This window comes from Aphelocoma coerulescens, chromosome 26, assembly GCF_041296385.1.
Source record: "Aphelocoma coerulescens isolate FSJ_1873_10779 chromosome 26, UR_Acoe_1.0, whole genome shotgun sequence".
Taxonomy (NCBI): Eukaryota; Metazoa; Chordata; class Aves; order Passeriformes; family Corvidae; genus Aphelocoma; species Aphelocoma coerulescens.
The window spans coordinates 3,890,668-3,912,121 of NC_091039.1; the positions used below are offsets into that span (position 1 = coordinate 3,890,668).

Genomic DNA, 21,454 nt, shown 5'->3' on the forward strand with positions numbered 1-21,454 from the left:
TCCCCTCAGCCATTTCTCCCTCCCCAGGCCGCAAGGGGGCGCTGCCGCCCTCACAGCCCCCCCCATCCCCTTCGGCGCGTGCCCGCGAGCGCCACCGGCCGGGCTCCTGGCGCGCACGCGCGGCCCCGCCCCTTCCCCCCCCGTCCGCGGGCGGCTCTCGCGAGAGCGCCGTGATTTCTCTCCTACGTGCCGTGCCGTGCTGCTCATGGCGGCGCTGGAGCGGGGGCGCTGAGCTGTTGGGGTGAGTGCGGGCCGGGCGCCGCCGCCACCCCCGCCCGCCCCGGCGGGCTCCGGGCGCCGCAGGGCCCGCGCCCGCGCATCTCCGTCCGCACCGGGGCAGCGCGCCGGGAGCCCCGCCGGGGTTGCGCGCGCGGGGTGGGGGGGGGGGGGTGGTGGTGGTTGGGGGGTGCGGCCTACTAGGCCGGCGGCGCGGGGATGTAGCGGCGGCCGCGGGGCGCCGGGTGCGCGCTGCGCTCGGCGGGGCTCTGAGGGCCGCGGCGCCGAGGCCGCGCTGGGACCGGCCGTCCCGGGAGCCGCCGGCGCTTGTGGGCCGCGCCGGGAGGGGGCGGCGCCGCGGGGGCTCCGGGCCCCGGCGGGCGGCGGGGGCCGTGCGGGCGGAGGGGCGGCGGCGGCTCCCGGCGTGCCGCGCGCGGCCCCGCCCGGCGCAGCGCGGCCGCGGCCCTTTGTGTGCGGGGAGCGGCCGCCATCGCCCCCCTTTGTGTGCGGGGCGGGTGCTCCCCCCGGCCCGTCCTGCCCGCACGGCCCTGGCGCTGTCACCGGCCTGAGCCGCCCGCCCCCGCGCACGGCGGCCCCGCTGGCGGCGGCCCCGGCGCCGCCCCTCGCTCCGCCGCCTCCATCTTGGTGCAGCGCAGCGAGCGGGGCCGCTGGAGGGACCGGGCCTGGGTGGCTCCGTCGGTCCGGGCCCGGTTCTCTGCTGTCAGCGCCGATACCCAGCGTGGGGCTCGTCCCCGCACCACACACACCCCTTAAAAAACCTGGGTTTTTGTTTTAAGGACTTTCTTGGTTTTATTCTCCACACATTCTTTACATATGTCCTTGGCACTTCTTTAATTCTTTTTTCCCCCATATACGTATTTTTTTCTGGCGTGAAAAGGACTTCACTTCTGTAGTGGTGGCTGGTCTTATAGCTGTCACGTACTGGCTGCGGTGCCCAAGAGCCAAATGATCAGTGCTGCTTTCCAATATCCCTCTGAAAAGAGATGGAGGAGCCTGATCTCCACGGATCTGTGTTGTGTGTGCACACTGAAAAAACAAAGTTTTATTTTTACTAAAATGTACCTTGGTCACGTCATAGAGGGCTGTTTCTAGAAGCACATGCTCTGACCCACAGAATGCAGGTCCTTGCAGTTGCCTCTTTATGTGAAGAAAATGGGAAGCAGAACAATGCTGTCATCGGGCAGGTTCCATGTGGGGCTCTGTAGGTGCTTTCTGGCTGTGAACAGCTTCATGTGACTTGCTGTCATTTAGCAGAATCTGCACATGAAAGGCCTCAAGACCAGGGCCCAGCTCTTCCTTGCCTTTGCATTAAACCTTTCAGCTCTAAATACCCAAATGCTGAAGGCAGTGAGACTTGGGGGCTGGGCAGCTGCTCAGGGTGTTTACCATTTGGAGGAGTATTTATAGTAGCTGAATTAAAAAGTAAAGAATTTGAGGCAGATGAGCACAGTGAGATATCTTTTTCTTTTTGCTTGAGTTATGCTTGCTTGATAAGCAATTTTAAAAAAATAACTTAAGTGTAGTAAACCCGTCTTGTTATCAAATCAGACTGGGTTTTAACTGAAAGGTTTATACCTTTACTCCACGACTGATAAAATTAGCTTTAGTCATACTTGATCAGATGAGGTGTTTTGATCATTAAATGAAAAAGTGATGTATTTTATGGCCAGAAAAATTGTAAGTGTAATATGATACAAGTCACATCTCTAGGAGAGCTCTAATAATATCAGTCTAATTAAATGAGAGAGAAGTACACAAGTAAGAAGATTCCAAGTGTGTCTGTGCAGTTCCTGGGATGCAGTGTGCTCATTTGAGAGCTGAAATGCTGCCCCAAAATAACACTGTCCTGAAAGAGATTGTGGTAACCGTTGCCCCAATGTAGTGCTGAGGTGAGGGAAAAGTAGCAATACTGTTATCTCTGCAATAGCTTTGTGTCTTCTGATTTATATTTTAGAATTGAATCTTTCAGTGCAACCGTTTCATGCCAGGTTTGAACAGCCCTCACTCACTTTATTTAGTCTATTCCACCTGTGTGTAATGGTCTGACAGGAAAACTCATTCTGGCTGGAAGTTCTGAGTGGTGGCTGAAGGAGATGCTTCGGCTGGGGGAGATCACTGAAATACAAACTTGTGTAAAACTGGTGATGAGTTTTGCACATTTGGGGTTTGGGCTTCTTGCAGTAGCTGGCTTCACTCGGCGTTTTCACTGGGGTAAGGGTGAGAGTTTGAAGTGTCTTTGCATTCAGGTTTCAGTCATTTAAAGTGACTCTTTCAAGTTACCAGAGGGAATTCAAAGGTCAGTGTAAGTTGTGAAATTCACTTTCCCGCTGCACTAGAGAAATACGCTTTGTCCGTATTTTTTCTCTTTTGGTGTGGGACTTGTGGAATGATTTGGGGAAGAGTTGTGCTCTGATGCTTCGTACCTTTAGTTACTGCAGAACCTGCCAGTGTATCTGTGGGGTCAGAGCTGTGCTGCTTCTCAGCAGCTTTTGTCCACAAAAATATCCCCCTTTTTTTTATCTATCTACTGAGTAAGCAACAAACTCAAAACTTGATTTCTTTTCAAGGAAGGCTTCTATTTCTGTAAGGTTTTGTTTTGTGTGGTAGGTGGCAGTTTGCTGAAGCTGCTTTTCTCATGAAAAGACAAAGTGGCACTGGAAAACTTTAGGAGAGAATTAATTGCTAACTAATTACTGATGCAGAAAGATTTCTTCCTGGTGTTAGCTACACAAATATCATAATATGTAATCAACATTTTACAAAAACTGTTTCAGAAGTCCAGAGAATGGCTCTGCGTTAATTTTACATGCAGTGTCTGTACACATAATTGAGAAGTTTGTTAATTTTTATACAATTCTAAATATGCTTCAGGTATTACTGGTCCTTAACTTAATCTTTGGAACATAAATAACTAGGGAAATTTTAATTCCCATGTATATATACAGTCTGTTGTTCCCCTGAGGATCTGTGCAAGCACATATAAATTATGGCATAATTTGATTAATAAGCACCCATATAAAGTTATTGATTGGAGGCCTAAGGCTTGCTAATTGGTCAAATACTGATGATCAAAATGAAGTTGCTGTTTTAATGGTACACACTGGGACCTTTCCTGAGATGCCTAAGCATGTCTGAAGAGTTCAAAATTGGAAGTACCATCTCAGTGGCTTGGAGGTAGTCTTTTGGAAAACAAAACTGGAAATGGGAACACCAAACAAGTCTGTAAAACAGCTTTTCCTAACATGGATTAAACCTACTGTATTAAGGTAGAGGAAATGCACCTGTTATTGGTAAGACCTAGAATTGATCTATAAGGGGGTTTGGAACTAGATGGTCTTTAAAGTCCCTTGCAAACGAATCCATTGTGTGATTTAATGAGCATTTCCTTTAAAGTGATACTTAGTGTATGTGTGTTTTTCCTTTCTCCAGTATGAAGTGGAACAGAACAGAATTTACCACCTGAAACTGCTGCTTCAAGTTCAGATCAGGAAAAGAATCTAAGTATACCACATCGTAACAACAACTCAAGACCAAAGAAGAGGCAACTTACACTGAAGAAGATACAAGGCTTGATCTGAAACAAGAAGTTTGTGCCTACTCAACAGCTTCAAAAGAGCACGTCCCGACGCTGCTATAGTAGTCTTTGTTTTCTCCAGTGCTGTAGTGAAACTGCCCAGGGCAGCAGCACTTGTATTCTCTAGAGCTTGATAGATCACCTTCTTTTGCTATCTTTTTCTTTCTCTTTTTGTCTCTCTTCCTTTTGTTCCCTTTTTTAAATAATAGCAGTCTTCATCCTTAGAAACTTGTGCTGAAACAGAAGAATCGGCAAATACTACTGAAAGTGCAATATTTGAATATCACTGCGAGGTTGGTGCACGTGGTGGAGAAAGAGTTATATGTGTATTTTTAAATTTGGTTCTTACTAAGTTTTTAACAGAAGGGGGTGGATTGGATTGGTTTTTTTTAATAGTTCTTGATAATAAATTCATTTAATAGGGAAGCCCTGGCACAAGTTGCCCAGAGCAGCTGTGGCTGCCCCATCCCTGGAAGTGTCCAAGGCCAGGCTGAACAGGGCTTGGAGCAGCCTGGGACAGTGGGAGGTGTCCCTGCCCATGACAGGGGTGGGACTGGATGAGCTTTAAGGTCCCTTCCCACCCAAACCATTCAGTGGTTCCATGACTCTTTGCTGTTATGTTCATGTAGTAGTAGTATGGTGAATTTGTAGTACCTGCAATATGGTTCTATTTAACAATACTTATAATCCTTAAGAGCTGATTACCGGTGTTTCTCTCTTCTAGTAACAGTAGGTTTGTGGTTCCAATCCCTTTAATCTTACAGCACAGGTATTCTTTTTCTTCCTCTGAGTATTTGTTGGTGAGGTTAATAGTTCATATTCCTGTTACAAGATGTAAGAATTTGATAATTAGCTGGAACAGCTGCTGATATATGAAGTATCTTTGCACAACAAATTTTAGTGCCACCTGAGGAATCTTTGAACTGAGGTTGCCAGGCTTTGGAGGATTGATGAGTTCTCTGTGCTGTGCTGCTAATGCTCCTTTAAACTCAGACTGTTCAAATGATGTCATGCAGTTGTAGTCTGAGCAGGAGGTGAAGCACTGTGGCTTTCTAACCCTGAGAGAGGCTATTCTGAGCTAAATTTTAAGTTAGATTTTTGTCATTTCCTCTCTCTGATGTACCTTTAGTTCATGTTTGAGGCAGTGTGTCTGTTTGTTGCTTCCCTTGCATTGGAGGTGAAGTGATCATTTGGTGACTCACAAAAGCCTTTGGCAGGTTCATTCCAGCTTTCAGAATGGGTTAATGCTCTAGCCTGTAATTCTCCTGGGATAAGGTATAATAACATACCATTTTCCCTTCCCCCAGTCACCCTACTTGCAGGACCAGTTTATTTTTGAAAAGTATTTCAAACTCTAGGATGGCTTAAAACTCTTCAGCTGTTGTGTTCCCCCAAGGACATTTTCTTGTGTGGAATGTCTTGGGGTTGCCTTCCTCAAAATATGAGGGTTCTTATCTTGGACTGATGCTGACAGGAACTAGTCAGTAAATCTTAGCAGCTTTATCAAGTGCTTTTTGTTAGATACTCAGAGAAAATGTGTTCTTTAAACATAATAAAGATGTGACTGCTGTGGCTTTTGTCCTTTGAACAGTTTAGGCTGAACAGGAGGGGAAAGAGGTCTTTGCTGGGGCAAGTTACCCGAGAAATGTGGTGGAACCTCTGTCCATGGAGGTTTCCAAGACTCAGCTGGACAAAGCCATGGCTGCCTTTGTTGGCAAGAGGCCTTTGAGGAGCAGAAGGATGGGCTGGAGTTCTCTGTGCATCTCCGATGGGGTCATGTTTCTGATTCATTATTTTCTGACATGACAGTATTTCATGACTTACATATGTTAAGGGTATTGATTTATGCCACTTAACTGCAGGTTGGTAGGGTAAGAATAAGAGGGCAGCACTGATTAAAATTAAGAGATTGTTACTAATTTTTAATGGAAAGAAAAGTGAGATGTAGAGCAAGGAAATAAGCAGTGCATGTTACAGAAATGATACCGCAGCAGATTCAGCAGCTCACTGAATTCTCAAAGAGCCTTGGGTGGTAACACTGTGCTGTGGAAGTGCTGACCAGTGCTGTGGGATGGAGACCATTGCGCACTGTCCTGGGCTCCTTTTGCCCCCTCATATCACTCCCCCACCTTCTGTTATTTGTGTTTTTCTTCATCTACATCTACCCCACGTGGGTCTGAACCAGAAGGGGGGAGAAGACCTCCTCCTCTTGGAGGGCAGAACTCTGTCAATCTTTGCTTTGTGTGCTTGTTTCCAATTTATTTTTTTAATGCCAGTCTCAAAGACCAAAGATTTCTGCCCAAGAACCTCACAGCAGGTGTTTTTTGGTGCTCTTTGATCACTTTTAAACTGACTTTCAAACAGCAGAATAAGAATGCTGTGCCTTCTAATACATTGAGTAACTCACTGGCTGTGTTAGAGTGAGAAACATGACCCTTTTACAAGTTGCTCAGGTGTCTTTTATCTCAGCTAAACACATTGCTGAGTAATTTTTAATCTCTCTGCTTGTTGCAGCAAGAAAGCAGAGAACAGATACGGTCTCACTCCGTTTCCAGATTAAATACTCTGGAAACGAACAAATAATTCTGTATATTTTAAGATGCATATTGACTGTTTGGAGGGAGGAGGGTTGCTTCAGCTGTCTGTCTTGAACTGCAGTGTTTAGTGGGGTGTACATTTCATCTGATTTAATTGCTAACCTGTAAGTCCAAGTGCCCTGCTTTAAAAATGAGACTCGTACATCAAAAAGCCCGTGAGTTGGTAAAGGGGTTGGGAATGTTCCAAGAGTGAATCTGACTTGAAAAGAAAAAAACACCCCGTAAGAGGAAATGTTTTAGTAGATGTCAGTTAATTTAGCAGTTCATTACACCTTTAGTTTAATGCTATTTTCAAATCTTCTGTATCTGTCTAGCACTTGAGCTTCTCTGCCACGGGAATGTTAGTTTAATTCTGGTTATTAATTCCATAGCTATGCAAAACTGTATAATTACTTAATACCGTTTTTAAGTATGAAAGACTGAACACATAAACTAGGGAGAAGCTATGCAGGGATTTGAACCTAATTGTGTTGATTCAGAACTGTTGCATTTTCCTAATCACCTGTTTAATTTGGAAGAGCAGATACTTCAGATATTTTCAGGCTCTGGTATGAACCAGTGAATGTGGGAGTACTTTGAGGTGTAATACTTGAAAAATGCCAGAAGTCTGTTTTGTTCTAAGCAAGCTTTGTTTTGCTGTTACAGTTCTGGCTTGTTTTACAAATACGTTGCCTGCATAAATTTTAAGGCTTGCTGTGTTAAAAAAGCTCAACTGTTTTAGTGGTTTTACCCTATTTTAAGAACAGAGTAAAACTTAAAACCACATTTTAAGAATGTCAGTAACTTACACAAACTCTTTGTGTTACTGTGTTAAAGGGGATGTGGAGGAAGGAAACTGATGTCAAATATTGATCTTTCCCTGTGCTTTCTGTGACCCAGATGAGCTTTGATCCAAACCTGCTCCACAACAATGGACACAACGGGTACCCCAATGGTACTTCGGCAGCGCTGCGCGAGACCGGGGTTATTGAGAAGCTGCTGACCTCGTACGGCTTCATCCAGTGCTCGGAACGGCAGGCCCGGCTCTTCTTCCACTGCTCCCAGTACAATGGCAACCTGCAGGAGCTCAAAGTAGGAGGTAACTGAGCTTTGGGACCAACACCAGTCTCTTCCACTTGTCATAAAGCCTCTTATCTCGTGGCTGCTGCTTCTGGGGTTAAACTGACAGTGGATAATCCACCATTCCTGGTAGGAGCCCTTCCCAGTGCTTTGTGCAGCTTGTGGTACAAACTGTTGTGGAAAAGGAAAAGGTGAAGTGTTAGGTCAGACTTGTCTAGCTGAGATGGAGGCAAGTACTCGGACTGTGGGAGAATTTACCTCTTGTACCCCCTATTTCTTTGTTTAGAATTTGAGGATGGCCAAGTGTTTTTCAGCATGAGGAGGCTGCAACTTCATGCTGATAATTAACCGTGAGAGTGAAGTTTCTAAACTGTTTAATGGCCTTTGTTGTGTTGTCTGAACTTCAGTGTGTAGTCTGCTGTATAGTGAGCAGGCCAGGGGGAGGGAATTACTGTGGAATTACACCAGAATAGTTCATTAGCAACAGGAGATAATAAGCAGAATAACCAGAAAATATTTGTAAATCATGTGTCCTTCCTTGATAACAAAAGCACCCAAGTTCTACTTGGTTGTGTTTGGCTACAAGCAGTGAATTCTTAAACACAGCCATTTAGTGATTTTTGTAAAAAAACCCCAATCCCAAGCAGGACTCTGACAACATTGCAATGTTTGGTTGTCTTGCAGACGATGTTGAGTTTGAAGTGTCTTCTGATCGCCGAACTGGAAAACCCATTGCTATTAAATTGGTGAAGATAAAGCCAGAAATATTACCTGAAGAACGAATAAATGGACAAGTTAGTGCCTATTTTCTATACCTGCATCATTTCCATCCTTTACTCCAGCACAGAAAACTGGATTCATTTAGCATGGATATAAACTAGCTACAGTATAGTTACACTGAAATATATTTCAGTGTGTTCTGGTAAAAATTCAGAAGTTCAGTTTGAGCTCTTACTTGGCTCCAAACACTTCTTAGAGCCAAGAGGTGTTCTGTGAGATTGAATAGTTGCAGTGTGGCATTCCCTGCTGAGTGTGTAGTAGAGGATACTGAGATTCATTTTGTGTTCAACAATGCCACTCCTGAAATGACTAGCAATGGAAATTTTTTTTTTTTTTTTTTTTTGACTGGTAGGTTGTGTGTGCTGTTCCTCACAATTTAGAGAGTAAATCTCCAGCTGCCCCGGGTCAAAGTCCAACAGGGAGTGTTTGCTACGAACGTAATGGGGTAAAGCTTGCGTATTTTACTTGAACTCTTCACTGATCCATCACTGTGGTCTATGAGAAAAAAAAAAACACAACAAAAAAAGTGCAATTTAATGTAGACAATTGACACTGCACTGAACTGTGCGGTTTTTGGCCAAAAAAAAAAAAGCATGCTTTGGTAATTACTACAAAACATAATGTTATTCAGACAGTTTGCTTGCTTATATCTGTGGAGAACTTCCTAGAGCCAAATAGTTGTTCTCTTTTAAACTTGATGAAGTTCATGTATCCTTACCTTGAACTTCTAAGGTTCAGGAATTGGCCTTTAAAGTTGGCCATGTACAAAACCTTTCAACTTGAGCTGCTTGTTACAGACTCACCAAAACAGCACGATGGAAAAAGAATGTTTTGCATGCCATGTTGATTATTGTTTATTTTCTTGCTAAATTAGGCAGATATTGTTATTAAAATTGTGTTAATCTTTCTATGAAAGAATTATTCTGCAAATAGAGTAATTTTAGTTAATGTTAATTTACAGGAAGTATTTTACCTGACTTACACCCCAGAGGATGTTGAAGGCAATGTACAGCTGGAAACAGGAGATAAAATAAACTTTATAATTGATACAAATAAACAGTAAGTTGGTATTGCTTTTCTGGCTTCATATTTTGTTTTAGTAGTCAGGCAGAATTCATACCTATTCCAATAACTATTCTATGAAATACAATCTTAATTTTTGTTTCAGTTTTGAGTTTACAGTTTGCTCTGTTTTTTTCCCTCTAGTACTGGTGCTGTAAGTGCTCGTAACATTATGCTATTAAAAAAGAAACAAGCCCGCTGTCAAGGAGTAGTCTGTGCCATGAAAGTAAGTGATTCTAAGTTTCATTTGAAAATGGAATGCTATTTTGAAGAGTGCTGTTCAAAGTAATATTTAAGTTGTTAAGAGCTGTGAACAGTTCGGGCTGTGGGTGTAAATTGTGTGAAACGGTTTAAACAGCTCATCTTTGATACTGAGGCCCTTCTTGACAAAGAAAGTTCCATTTATTTCTGTTTATATTTTGTGGCAGTCAGCTGTGTACACTTGGAAGTGCTGTACTGAGATTCTGAGTCTATTTTGCGTTTAACAGAACCTGTTAAATGATTTACTGGTGTGTTCCTATAATGGACAATTAAACACTTTTTTTTTCTGTTCACAGGAAGCCTTTGGATTTATTGAGAGAGGTGATGTCGTGAAGGAGATATTCTTTCACTATAGTGAATTTAAAGGTGACCTAGAAACCTTACAGCCTGGTGATGATGTGGAGTTTACAATCAAAGACAGAAATGTAAGACGAAATCCAGTAAAACGGAAGCCAAGGTCCTAGGGCATAATTGCACAGCTCTCTGCTTTCTGCAGCTTTAAAAAAGGGGGGAGGAGGTTCATTGAGGTTCACTGGGAAATGTCTGTTACTTTCTGTCTTCTCTTTGGATGTTTGACTGATTTTGTGCTCTTAGGGTAAAGAAGTTGCAACAGATGTTAGACTGCTGCCTCAAGGAACTGTCATTTTTGAAGATATCAGCATTGAACATTTTGAAGGAACTGTAACCAAAGTAATTCCAAAAGTACCCAGCAAAAACCAGGTGAATTTCAGTAGTTAATTAAATTTGTGCAATTCTGGTTTTATTGTCGTGACTTCCAGTCAAACAGTTACTGCCATTTCTCAGTACCTGTTTGCTGTGTAAGCATCATGTCAGAGTAAAGATTTACCCTTTTTTAAATTTTAAATCCAAAGAGGAAGAGTTAGGGTAGTGGTACATGATGGAGTGTGTGTTTTCTTTCATGTTTCAAATACTTGCTGTAAAATTTTGTGGAGTTAAGACATATCCTTAAAGCAAAAGAGTAGGGGAAAGGGGAAGAATATTTGCTAGGATAAGCCAGATCTGTGGATTCTTGTGAGCATTAACAGTTAATGAGGCTTTTGGGCTGTAATGTTGGACTTGGAGAAGTGTTCATGAGCACTTCCATTAATGTTTTAGGTGAGTCTCTGTTGGTGTGGGGAGGTTTGGGGTGTTTTGAAGACTTAATAAGAAAGAACCTGCCTTTTAGAAGTATTGTGAGTGTGGTTATAAACTCTCTCTTGAAATAGAGAGAATTCCTTTGGTATTGGGTGGGGCTTAAAAAACCCATTAGCCAACCAACAGCTCCAAAAGCCACCTTGCATTTGGCAAGTTCCAGATGAGGAGTGGTGGAAATGGAGCAGAGCCTGAGTCCAGCAGGATTTGGCAGAAGCACTTGTGCTGTTTGCAGCTGGGCTGAGCCTTGCTGGTGAACTCACCCTTCCCACTGGGTTTTCTGTCCCCAGAGCGATCCATTACCCGGCCGCATCAAAGTGGACTTTGTGATTCCTAAAGAGCTTCCCTTTGGAGACAAGGATACAAAATCCAAGGTGACCTTGCTGGAGAGTGACCACGTGCGATTCAACATTTCCACGGACAGGCGCGACAAACTGGAACGAGCCACCAACATCGAGGTTCTCCCCAACACTTTCCAGTTTACTAATGAAACTAGAGAAATGGCAAGTATCCATCTCCAACAATTTCTCATTCTTGAGGGGAAATGCAAGTAAAACATGAGGTGTGGGGTGTTTTCTACAAGAGATACAAAAAGCACTTGTGTGTTCCATTGCCTGCTCTGAAATCCAGCTCTCAGATCTGCAGTGCAAACAAAGTAGAAAATTCAGAATTAACGCTCTGCATCTTTGCCTTAGAAGAATAAAATCTCAACTATTTTTTAACATCTAAATTATATTAGGAAATTAAACATTAACTGGCTTTCTTGGAGGAGATTGCTGGCTGGTTATAGCAGACAGAAGTAATGTAGTCTTGAGCTGCTTGTTTAAAATTCACATACTCGAGTCTAAATAGGTAAACACTCATGTTCCTTAGGAAAACTGGAAGACCCTGGTTCAGGTAGTGAAAAGTGTAAATAATTGGAGGAGGCACTGTGAGGAGCTTTTGGATTTCAAGTTTTTTGGCCAATCTCTGTCTGAAGGTCATGCAGGAGGATGGTAGAGAGCAGAGTTCTCTCAATATAAAAAACTCTTTGTGGATTACAGGGACTAAGATGGATGTGCTAATGAGTATTACAGAATATCTTTAATTCCTGTAACTTGGAATGTTGGTTCTGTTCCAACTAGACTGTATCTTTGCCTTCCTTTGCAATTTGGAGTTCAATTAGTGTCGTCACATCAGTGTGCTGTGAATTAGGGACCCTTGGCTGTAAAAAAACCCTAAGTTTTGGCTTCAACCTTTGAGATTTTGGGTTTCTCTCTTACAGACTTCTCGTATTTCTGCTCTGGCTACACACATTTGCCTGCCTGAGTTGAGCTGTCATTGGGGTGACAAGTGTTGGCAGCTTCTAGGAAGGTTGGCTGGTTTGCTGGAGTTTGTGAAAGCTGTTTAAGAGAAGAATGTACCTTTGCACTGTCATTCAGATCCTCTAAGCTTGTCCTGAGACTTGCTAAACTCTGTAATAACTGGGTTGAAGGGAATATGTTAATGAATTAACATTCTTAATTCTGGCAGGATCCGGTACTAGGGTTTGGGTATATTCTGTTTATCATTCAGCATTCCATTTCTAGTGGTTATCAGCAAGGCCACTAAACTCCTGTGTAACATGGGAGTATGTTCCCATAACACACACCCAGCGGGTATGGGAGTCTTGTTTAACAGCTTCTTTATAATTCCTTCATTTGTGTCTGGAAATCTGATGGTTTTTCTCTTAAACTTCTGTCTGAGCACTGATTTTATTTCTTGTTTTTATAGGTAGTTGTATGTTTAGTGTGTGTTTGTATGATTTATGCACTCTTATAGATGATAGTGTTTGTAGAGCTGCCCCATCGTGTTCTCTGTGTAGTGGTACTGGCAGGTTCTTCAACTTCAGTCCTTGTTATAGTGGCTTAAATTAATATTCTCCACTCTTCATCATGAGTTAACTTCAGGAATGAGATGGGACGAACTTGTCTGCATTTCAGGTTGACCAGGGCTGTGAGCACCAGGGTTTACAAGGAAGGATGTTGTTTAAACCAAGTATTTTCCTAGGATTCAGGCCTTCCTGCCATCTCCTGACATGTGGAGCAGCTGCAGACAGATGTCACATACCAGGGATAAAACTGTAATTGTTGATTTGGCTGTTCCAGGGTGTGATTGCAGCAATGAGGGATGGCTTTGGCTTCATTAAGTGTGTGGACAGGGATGCTCGGATGTTCTTCCACTTCAGTGAGATCATGGATGGAAATCAGCTCCATATTTCTGATGAAGTAGAGTTCACCGTCGTTCCTGTAAGTGGGATTAATACTCCTATAAAATCTCAGCTTTTAAAGAAACGATGCACGGTCTGTCTATAACGTGATGGATTTATTTTCCAGGATATGCTGTCTGCCCAAAGGAACCATGCCATAAGGATTAAAAAGCTTCCCAAGGGCACGGTTTCTTTCCACACCCAGTCAGAGCATCGTTTTGTGGGCACTATAGACAAAGAAGCCACTCCAGCCAAAGCCACTAGCCCAAATAAAGGCAAAGAGAAGGTAATGCTGCTCTTCTGCTTGTGAATATCTGTTCTGCATTCCTGCCATTACAGTCTGAGGCTGCTTCCTTAAAATCTCTAATTCAGCTGGTTTGAAGCACTGTTTATTCTGTATAGATGTGAACTACAGCTGATGAGAGCAGTCAGTGAAAACTGACTTATCTGAACAAGATGATAGAAGTATTGTTAATAATCACTAATGATCCTACTGTTGCTGAGGATAATTCCCAGGAATTTGATGGGGAGTCACTACGTAAGATTCTAGTTAGAATTATTTCAGATTAAGTTTCACAGGGAGGACCTCTTACTGTTTTATTATGCTGCTTTAAACAATGCCAAAATACTTTAAAGTTCCACTAAATGCTTCCTGGAACTGGTGGTAATACTTCATTGCCTTTTAAAATACTGTCTGGCATCATTTAAAGCTCCTTACCCAGAGTTTGGTTGTGTTTTTGAGCAGTTACTGTACAACCACTAAGACTCCAATGAGCAGTGCTTGAACTGTGTGTAGGAAACTGTTCATAAAGAGGCACTGACTGCTGAATTCTGACCTCTTGTTTTCAGGAAGCTGAGGATGGAATAATTGTGTATGATGACTGTGGAGTAAAACTGACCATTCCTTACCAGGCCAAGGATGTGGAAGGATCTACTAATCCCCAGATAGGAGATAAGGCAAGATAATTAAGTGCACTATTGGGAAATACTATTCTGGGCATTGTGGGGTGTGAGCTTCTCTTTGCCTTTACTTGGAACAAATGGAGGACGAGGCATCTGTGTAATATTACCTGGAATATTGTGTTTAAATGGGTCAGTCTTCTGCATAAGTAAAAAATACCCTCCAACCTGGTGATTTATAGATGCAGATAGTGTCTTACTGTGTAAATGATGCTTTTTAAATAAAGAACTTTTATCACTAAGTGGACACTGCTTGTCAAGAGGAAATGAATCAAGCATAATAAGAGCATAGAGACTAAGATGGATATTGAAGAGAGAGAATATTCCCTCATGAGCATACTGGCCTGAGAGACAATGGACAGGGAAAAAGCTTGGAGATCAGGAAGAGCAAGGAAACTCTCAGGTGCCATTCTAGTTACTGGTTATTGTTTCTAAAAACTGAAACAAAAGAGTGAAGTGAGGCACATCCCACTGTGGGCCACTGGTGAGCAGTGTAGGGAAAGGAGGTGATCCCCATGGACAGAACGATTCTCATGTTTAAGGGGTGAAAAGCTGAGTGCTGGAGGCTGGTTTGCCTTGCAGGTATCCCAGGTGTGATGCTGCTCCCTGGAATGTAGGAATGTCAATGGCTGACGTGGTTATGGGAAAGTAGTGACTAGGAAATGACTTTCCTGGAGAGCCCAGGTACTGCTGCAGAGCTACACAGCTTCAAAATTAGTTAGTTTGGGGGTCTTGTTGTTGGTGGTCATGGTTTTCTTTGCATTTTTCTATCTGGTATTGATTCACAACTCTTCACCAGGTTGAGTTCTGTGTGTGTGAAGTGAAGAGAACTGGGCTGCAGACAGCTGTTTCTGTCAGGATGCTGGGACGCAACTACAGCTCCAAGAGGCTCTTAGGATACGTGGCAGCCCTGAAAGATAACTTTGGGTTTATTGAAACAGCTAATCATGATAAGGAGATCTTCTTCCACTACAGGTGAATGACAGTTTTATATTTGATTGTGTGTCTGGGGGGAGTGGGAGGGTGTGGAGTTTTGTTGGGTTGAGTGTTAAACCCATTTGCACTTTACACGCACACAGAATATATATATATTTATATATGCTTAGATATCTACAGTTTCATTTGTCATCTCTGCTGGACTGGTTCAGGCTTTTCTGTTAGTCAGCAGTCCTGGTGTTCTGTGCCTCTGAATCCCAGGCCAAGAAATCCAGTTGTGTTATATATTTGAAATGCTTCACTTCCCTGAATGAGGATTCCTTGTAAAATGCTGAGGGATTTAAGTAATTTCTGATAACTGATGCGGATGTTGGGTGAGCATCACTATTGTCTTGTAAATAAAGGAGAACTGTTTATCATTCTGTTCCTGCAGTGAATATTGTGGTGATATTGATAGCCTGGAACTTGGAGACACTGTGGAATACAGCTTGTCAAAAGGCAAAGGAAACAAAGTTAGTGCAGAGAAAGTGAACAAAACACATGCAGGTAAGGCTGTACCTGGTGTTTTCTGCCTACAGGGCTCTTGGCACATGCTGAGGGGTAAAGTTTGTTAATGATCCATTTACAGTGGGAGCTGAGAGCAAGAAGATGCTCTGTGTGGGGTCCCTCATTGGTTTTGTGGAAGCTGCTGCCTGGGTTTCCAGAGACAAGCACAGACCAACAGTTCTGTGCACAGTAGCAATTCTTTGCATCTTTAGTGTCCTCTGCCCTCCTCGCTTGGGGGTTATAAGGAGAGGCTGAGTGGCAGAACTGGCCAGATCAGTACCTGTGCTAATTGTGCTGTACCTCACAGGGGAAAGGTTGCAGGAGGAGAGCAGATGGGGGAGGGTATTAAGGACTTGAGGGTGGGGGGAATGCATACTTTGATTATTGGATGATTAAAGAGAGTAGGGAATGCAGTGGAAAAGAAGTGAAACACTTTGAAGCTTGAAAAGCAAATCATGACCTTAAGTTTCTTGAGGAAAATTTTTCTGCTTCCATGTATGAAATGTCAGTGTGCTTTTGATTCAGTGTCATGCAGTGCAAAATGTTGACTCCTGGTCAATCTGAATCACTTATTTAAATCAGTTTTAAAATAAACTATGATTAAAACATCCTGTTCTTCTACTCTGTCTCTTTTCAGTGAATGGTATCACTGAAGAAGCTGATCCAACTGTTTACTCTGGTAAAGTAATTCGTCCCTTGAGGAGTGTAGATCCCACACAGACAGAGTACCAGGGCATGATTGAAGTCATGGAGGATGGTAAGATTGGTTCCTCTTAAAATTAAGTGTTCCTTTCACAAGTGCACAAGTTGAATGCACTGTAAATAGAGGTGTTGAAGGTTTCATTCACACTGCAAACTGTATCCACACTGCTAAGCTGACTGTAAAAGCAGCATTTGTAATACTGGAAATCTGAAATCAGGTGGGAAAAGCCCCTCAGTTCTGTCTCATACTTTCCTCCCCAGGTGAGATGAAAGGAGAGGTCTATCCCTTTGGAATTGTTGGCATGGCCAACAAAGGTGACTGTCTGCAGAAGGGGGAGACAGTGAAGTTCCAGCTGTGTGTGCTGGGTCAGAACGGGCAGACGATGGCTGTGAACATCACCCCGTTCCGCAGGGCCACCGTGGAGTGTGTCAAGGACCAGGTGAGTGACCCTGGGAGCACCAGGGCTGTGGTGATGGGAAGTAACTGCTCCAGCTGGCACAGAGCAACTGAGAACCACTTCAGCACTGGAATTTAGGGAGCTGTGCCCAAATGGATTGCTCTGGACTCCGGCTCTAGGGAGCAGCTGTGTGTAACCCATGTGCTGCCTTATGCCAGGTTCTGGTGTGACTTGAGTAAAGGTGAGCTCAGAGCTGGGTTTGGTGCTGAATCATCAGAACTGCCAGGCAGCAGTTAATTCTGAAGGTTTGGGTTTGAGATGTCCTAGAAAGTGCTGGTTTCTGCTGAACAGGATGTTAAAAAAGTGTTCAGAAAAACAAAACATGCATGTGCTCTGCTTCTGGAAGAAGCTTCTTCACAGCATTAAGCAGTCAGTGATTACAGGCCACCTGAAATGAGAAAGCTGATCTTCGTTGCATCTTGGAATGATTAAAATGTTAAATGCTGCAATTGCTTTCTGTTTTTATAGATACTGTGCAGCACTAATCTCCAGTCATTTATGGAGAGGCTGGATGAGTATTCCTGGTTTATACATGAGTAGAATGGAAATAGAAGTAAATGGCTTCTTATCCCAGTGACAGGCCAGAAATGGAGTGGTTGCTGCTGTGGCTTCAGGGTGGAGTCTCAGAGCTCGGGGCACCGCTGTTCTCTGTTTAACACAGCTGCCAGGACTTGGGCAGTTTTCAGAATTTGTTCTATAGACTTTAGGATTTAAATGTGACTTAACAATGCCAGGAAGAGTGCTTGGATTTCCAGAAGTGTTGTCTCCAGACAGAATATTCTGATCACTGTAGAAATTGCATTTCCACTTCTGTTAGGCACCACAGTTTTGGAGTTTTATTTGAAAGTAGTTAAACTGCAGCCATGAGTTAAGTTACTGCATCTGTCTGCATGCAGAGCAAATCAGTAACCTTGTGATGTGTTGCTTTTCAGTTTGGTTTCATTAACTATGAAGTTGGTGACAGCAAAAAGCTCTTCTTCCATGTCAAAGAAGTCCAGGATGGTGTGGAGCTCCAGGCTGGGGATGAAGTGGAGTTCTCTGTAATCCTGAACCAGCGCACAGGAAAATGCAGTGCCTGTAACGTGTGGCGTGTCTGGTGAGGCTTTGAGGTTAAAGGGATTGACCCTGGCACAGTGTCTGCATCCCAGCAGAGCCCTGCAGGCTGTGTCTGCCTGAGCTGGATGTTCCTGGAACAGGAGCTCTGGATTCCAGCTGGCTCCAGGGAGAGCTGTACCTGAGAGTTCCCAGCTCCTAGACAGGATCCAGTGCAGGCAGTAGCAGCACTCCAGCTCTTCCTAATTACAGATGGCTTGTTCTCTTTTTAATCTATTCTTAAACTCCCCCTGTAGCAGGAATTTGGATACAGCCTTGCAAGTAGAAGTTAACGATAAGGAAACTGATGGTTTTCCTGTGTGGGTGCTGGCCTCTGGCCAACCCATTCCACAGTGCTGCCACCTGATTCTTGAAGAGCTGCTTTAATTTTTAAATAGAAAACTCATGTTGTTAGACGCTCTTCTTTTTGGCATGGCATTTCATACAAGTCATGGGTTTGGGGTATTTTTAACTGTTTATGCACTTGAAGAAAATTGCGTAATTTGTATTTTGTTTAAGCTTGAGATAGCACTTCAGCAGTAATAGAAAGCTGATGATTTTGTCTCAAAATTCTGTGTTCCCATCATCTTCAGAGATGTTAATGCTCTGCCATGACATACTGGCAACTTGCAAGCCTTTATTATTGCAGTTGAATCACAGAATCACAGAATGGGTTGGGTTGGAAGGGAACTTAAAAACCATCTCGTTCTACCCTGCTATGGGCAGGAACACCTTGCACCATTGCACGTTGCTCCAAGCCCTGTCCCACCTGGCCCTGAACACTCCTGGGGATTGGCAGCCACAGCTTCTCTGGGCAATAGAAACGTAGGAAACACTGGTCAGGTGTGCATGAGAGTAAATACACCACCTCTGCTGCCTGAAGAACACCCTCTGGAGAGCACTGAGCTCCTGCTGTTGCAGAGTCCTGTGTGGAGAGGAAGGTTTGGGGCGAGGACAGGCTGTCAGCCAGCTCTGCTGCCACACAGTATCAATTCTGCAGTCTCTAACTGCTCTACATGACTGTAGTCAAGGCCTACAAAAGCCTGGGGTGCCTTGCCCAGCTCGGGGAGGTGACAGTGCCCTGTGTGTGCTCTCTTGCAGCGAAGGCGCCAAGGCCGTGGCTGCTCCGCGTCCCGATAGACTCGTGAACCGTTTAAAGAGCATCAACCTGGACGATGCCAACGCCCCGCGGCTCACGGTGCTCCGCCAGCCCCGGGGCCCCGACAACTCAAAGGTACAGACACACCCAGGGCAGCATCACTCACTGCAGGGGCTGCTTGGCTGGGGTAACAACGCTGCTGCCTCTGCCGGGGGCCTGAGCTGTTGGCTCCTGGGCTCTGCTTCTGTTCTGGAGTGGACTCCTGGCCTGCTGTGGGAGGGTGGATTGTCGTGCACAGTGCTGTGCCCTGTGTCAGTGATGTGTGCTGTGGTTTCAGTGGAGCACGCAGGAGAGAAGAAACCCACTGCTGCCTAAGTGTTGGAGCCTTTCTGTCTTGATTTCTTGGCTGCCTTAGTTTGCTTTTCATTTATAAACTTCAGAGATAGCAAGTGAAATCCATTTACCCAGACATGGCTTTCACACAAAATTCTGCCAGCTCTTGATAAAGCAGGAGGAGAGAAGTGTCTGGAATCTCTGAAGTGTTTTGGACTACAAGGAACACCCCACAGAACCTGTTTTGTTGCTGTCTCTGTTTCTGAAGACAAACATGACTAATTAGAAAGGTGCTGCTTGGATGGACCAGATCAAGCTCTGCCTCAAAAGCCCAGTGGCAGTGCCTGGTTCACAGTTGGACTTGATGATCTTAAAGCCCTTTGCCAGTCTAAATGATTTCATGATTCTGTGGTGCTGGAGCTAAAAGTTTGTTCTGTTTTCCTTGCAGGGATTTGGTGCAGAGAGAAAGATCCGCCAGGCTGGTGTTATAGACTGATCCCAACCCCATGGCGACGTTGGGCCGCGCGGTGGGGCTGGCGAAGGGTACTGAATATCTCCCTGTTCATCCCTTCCTCCAAATTCTCAGAAGCTATTCCACCAGTTTTAACACCTTCTCATGTTATGTTTAAAATTAAATTTACAAAACCATTTTAAATTTCTGCACAGTTGCATTCTGGAGAACTTTAAGATGGCGCCTTATAGTATCACATTTTAGAAGCTTGTTTTGAATGGTGCATTTAACGCAACTGGTAACTGCAATCTCCATTGCCTCTGTGAGTAAACATAGACAGCTCTGCTCGGGCAGACCTTGTGGAATTCTGCACTACAGTTATGATGCTTTATCCTTGTTTTTGGCCAAGGTTTATTATGCCTTAGTGCTCAGTTGCATTATCTTCCCTCCCGAGTGGAAGGGAAGACTCACTTCAGCTCACTCTGCTCAAATTCTGAGGACCATGTGAGGGTGGAATAAGTTCAGTTTATATTAGATCTCCACAAACATTCAGATACCTTGAGTTGATGGCCAAATGTTACAGTGTTTTCCTAGTTCATTTAACTTGACTCCTTTAGCCAGTCCTTAGAGCTCAGTGCAAGTCTCTCCCAGGGTCGGTGGATTTTGTAGTGTTCTGGAACAGACAGTGCAGAATTTCATAAGGCTGAGGTGTGCCATCAGTGTGGTAATTTAAATATATTTAAAACAATGCACAAATCTGCTGCTGCTTAGAACACTGCAGCTTCTAAACCCAGTTTCTTTTACTGATTTAAATTTAAAAAGAAAGAAGTTGTGCCTGAAGTGGATACATTTTTTTTGTTCTTTTTGCAGCCGGCACCCAGTGTACTGTAAGAGAATAAATACTTAGGCTTTCCATAGCTGTATTGAGACTTTCATCAAGGTGAATAGTTGATGTCTGTGTGCTTTTTTTTTTTTTTTGGTTTTTTTTTGTTTTGGGTTTTTGTTTTTTTGTTTTATTTTGGGGTTTTTTTTTTCCCCCTCCCCTGCCCCCCTCCCTCCATTTCCCCAGTCACACTTTATCAAGCAAGAAAACTGAATGATTGGTCTAAGTATTACTTTAACCAAAAAGATCAGGAGTTACTTTTTGGAATAGAGCGCAGTACTGTGGTTTGGATTTTTTTGTTTTGTTTTTTTTTTTTTTTCTTTTGGTTAATTTCTTTTGTTTTGGTTTTTTTTTTTTTTCCCAGTTTGTTTTTTTTTTTTTTTCCATGTTACCTCTATTCTCAATTTAGGGTTTTCTTCTCTGGGAGATGCATTATCTTTGTAAAACAAAACATTGCTTTCTCCGATTTTTTTTCTGTTAATGGCAAAGAATGGAAATAGAATAAAGTTTTACTGATTTTGAAAAAAGCCTCGCTGTGCTCAGCCTCTTCTTTCCCCAGTGGGGGCTCTGTTAGACCTGTGTTGTCCCCATCACGGGCTCGTGGCAGCTCCCAATTCTCACACCACCCTGAGGGATTTCTGGTGTTTATTCCAGTTTGCACAAAGAAGGGAGCTTTCCCTGAAAGGCTCCCCATCATCAACACTTTACACTATTTCTGCATTATACCAAACACAGCAGCATTCCTTGATTACAAATTTCGTAACTTTTAATTAGTATCCAACCCCCTATTTAAGATTTCTCTCCCTTCCCGTGCTCATCACTCCCCAGGTGCAGTTCTCTTTGTTTGAGGTTGGGGTCTGCAGTAGGGGGTCAGTGGTTGTGATCCCCACTGCTGGAATTAATTCCCTTTCTCCAGTTCCTGCTCACTCTTGGTGCCTTTGAGCCACACGGCCCCTTCCTCTTGGGGTTGTGGTCTCTTAAAAGATCAGCCAAGTGCACGATGCTCGTGATGCAGTTACTCACCCAGGACTGCCCAGCTGCAGCT

The 21,454-nt window shown here is 43.8% G+C and overlaps 1 protein-coding gene across 1 annotated transcript; it reads left to right on the plus strand.

The window, feature by feature from the left end:
- Positions 1–154: 154 nt before the first annotated feature.
- Positions 155–20,936, plus strand: CSDE1 (cold shock domain containing E1). The gene is made up of 20 exons (XM_068996124.1): positions 155–241; positions 3,667–4,104; positions 7,288–7,486; positions 8,152–8,261; positions 8,600–8,692; positions 9,209–9,306; positions 9,454–9,535; positions 9,867–9,995; positions 10,165–10,290; positions 11,013–11,225; positions 12,849–12,989; positions 13,077–13,235; positions 13,799–13,906; positions 14,709–14,884; positions 15,279–15,391; positions 16,029–16,148; positions 16,355–16,533; positions 17,484–17,647; positions 18,745–18,877; positions 19,524–20,936. The coding sequence occupies exons 3-20, from the start codon at positions 7,288–7,290 to the stop codon at positions 19,569–19,571; spliced, it is 2,391 nt and encodes a 796-aa protein (XP_068852225.1). The 5' UTR covers positions 155–241; positions 3,667–4,104; the 3' UTR covers positions 19,572–20,936.
- Positions 20,937–21,454: the final 518 nt, after the last annotated feature.

Bases quoted from the DNA above. Each gene is read 5' to 3' on its own strand.
- CSDE1 (XM_068996124.1), top strand. From the start codon at position 7,288: ATGAGCTTTGATCCAAACCTGCTCCACAACAATGGACACAACGGGTAC. The intron at 7,487-8,151 runs GTAACTGAGCTT...GTTGTCTTGCAG, and splicing joins GCAGGAGCTCAAAGTAGGAG to ACGATGTTGAGTTTGAAGTG. The intron at 17,648-18,744 runs GTGAGGCTTTGA...GCTCTCTTGCAG, and splicing joins TGTAACGTGTGGCGTGTCTG to CGAAGGCGCCAAGGCCGTGG.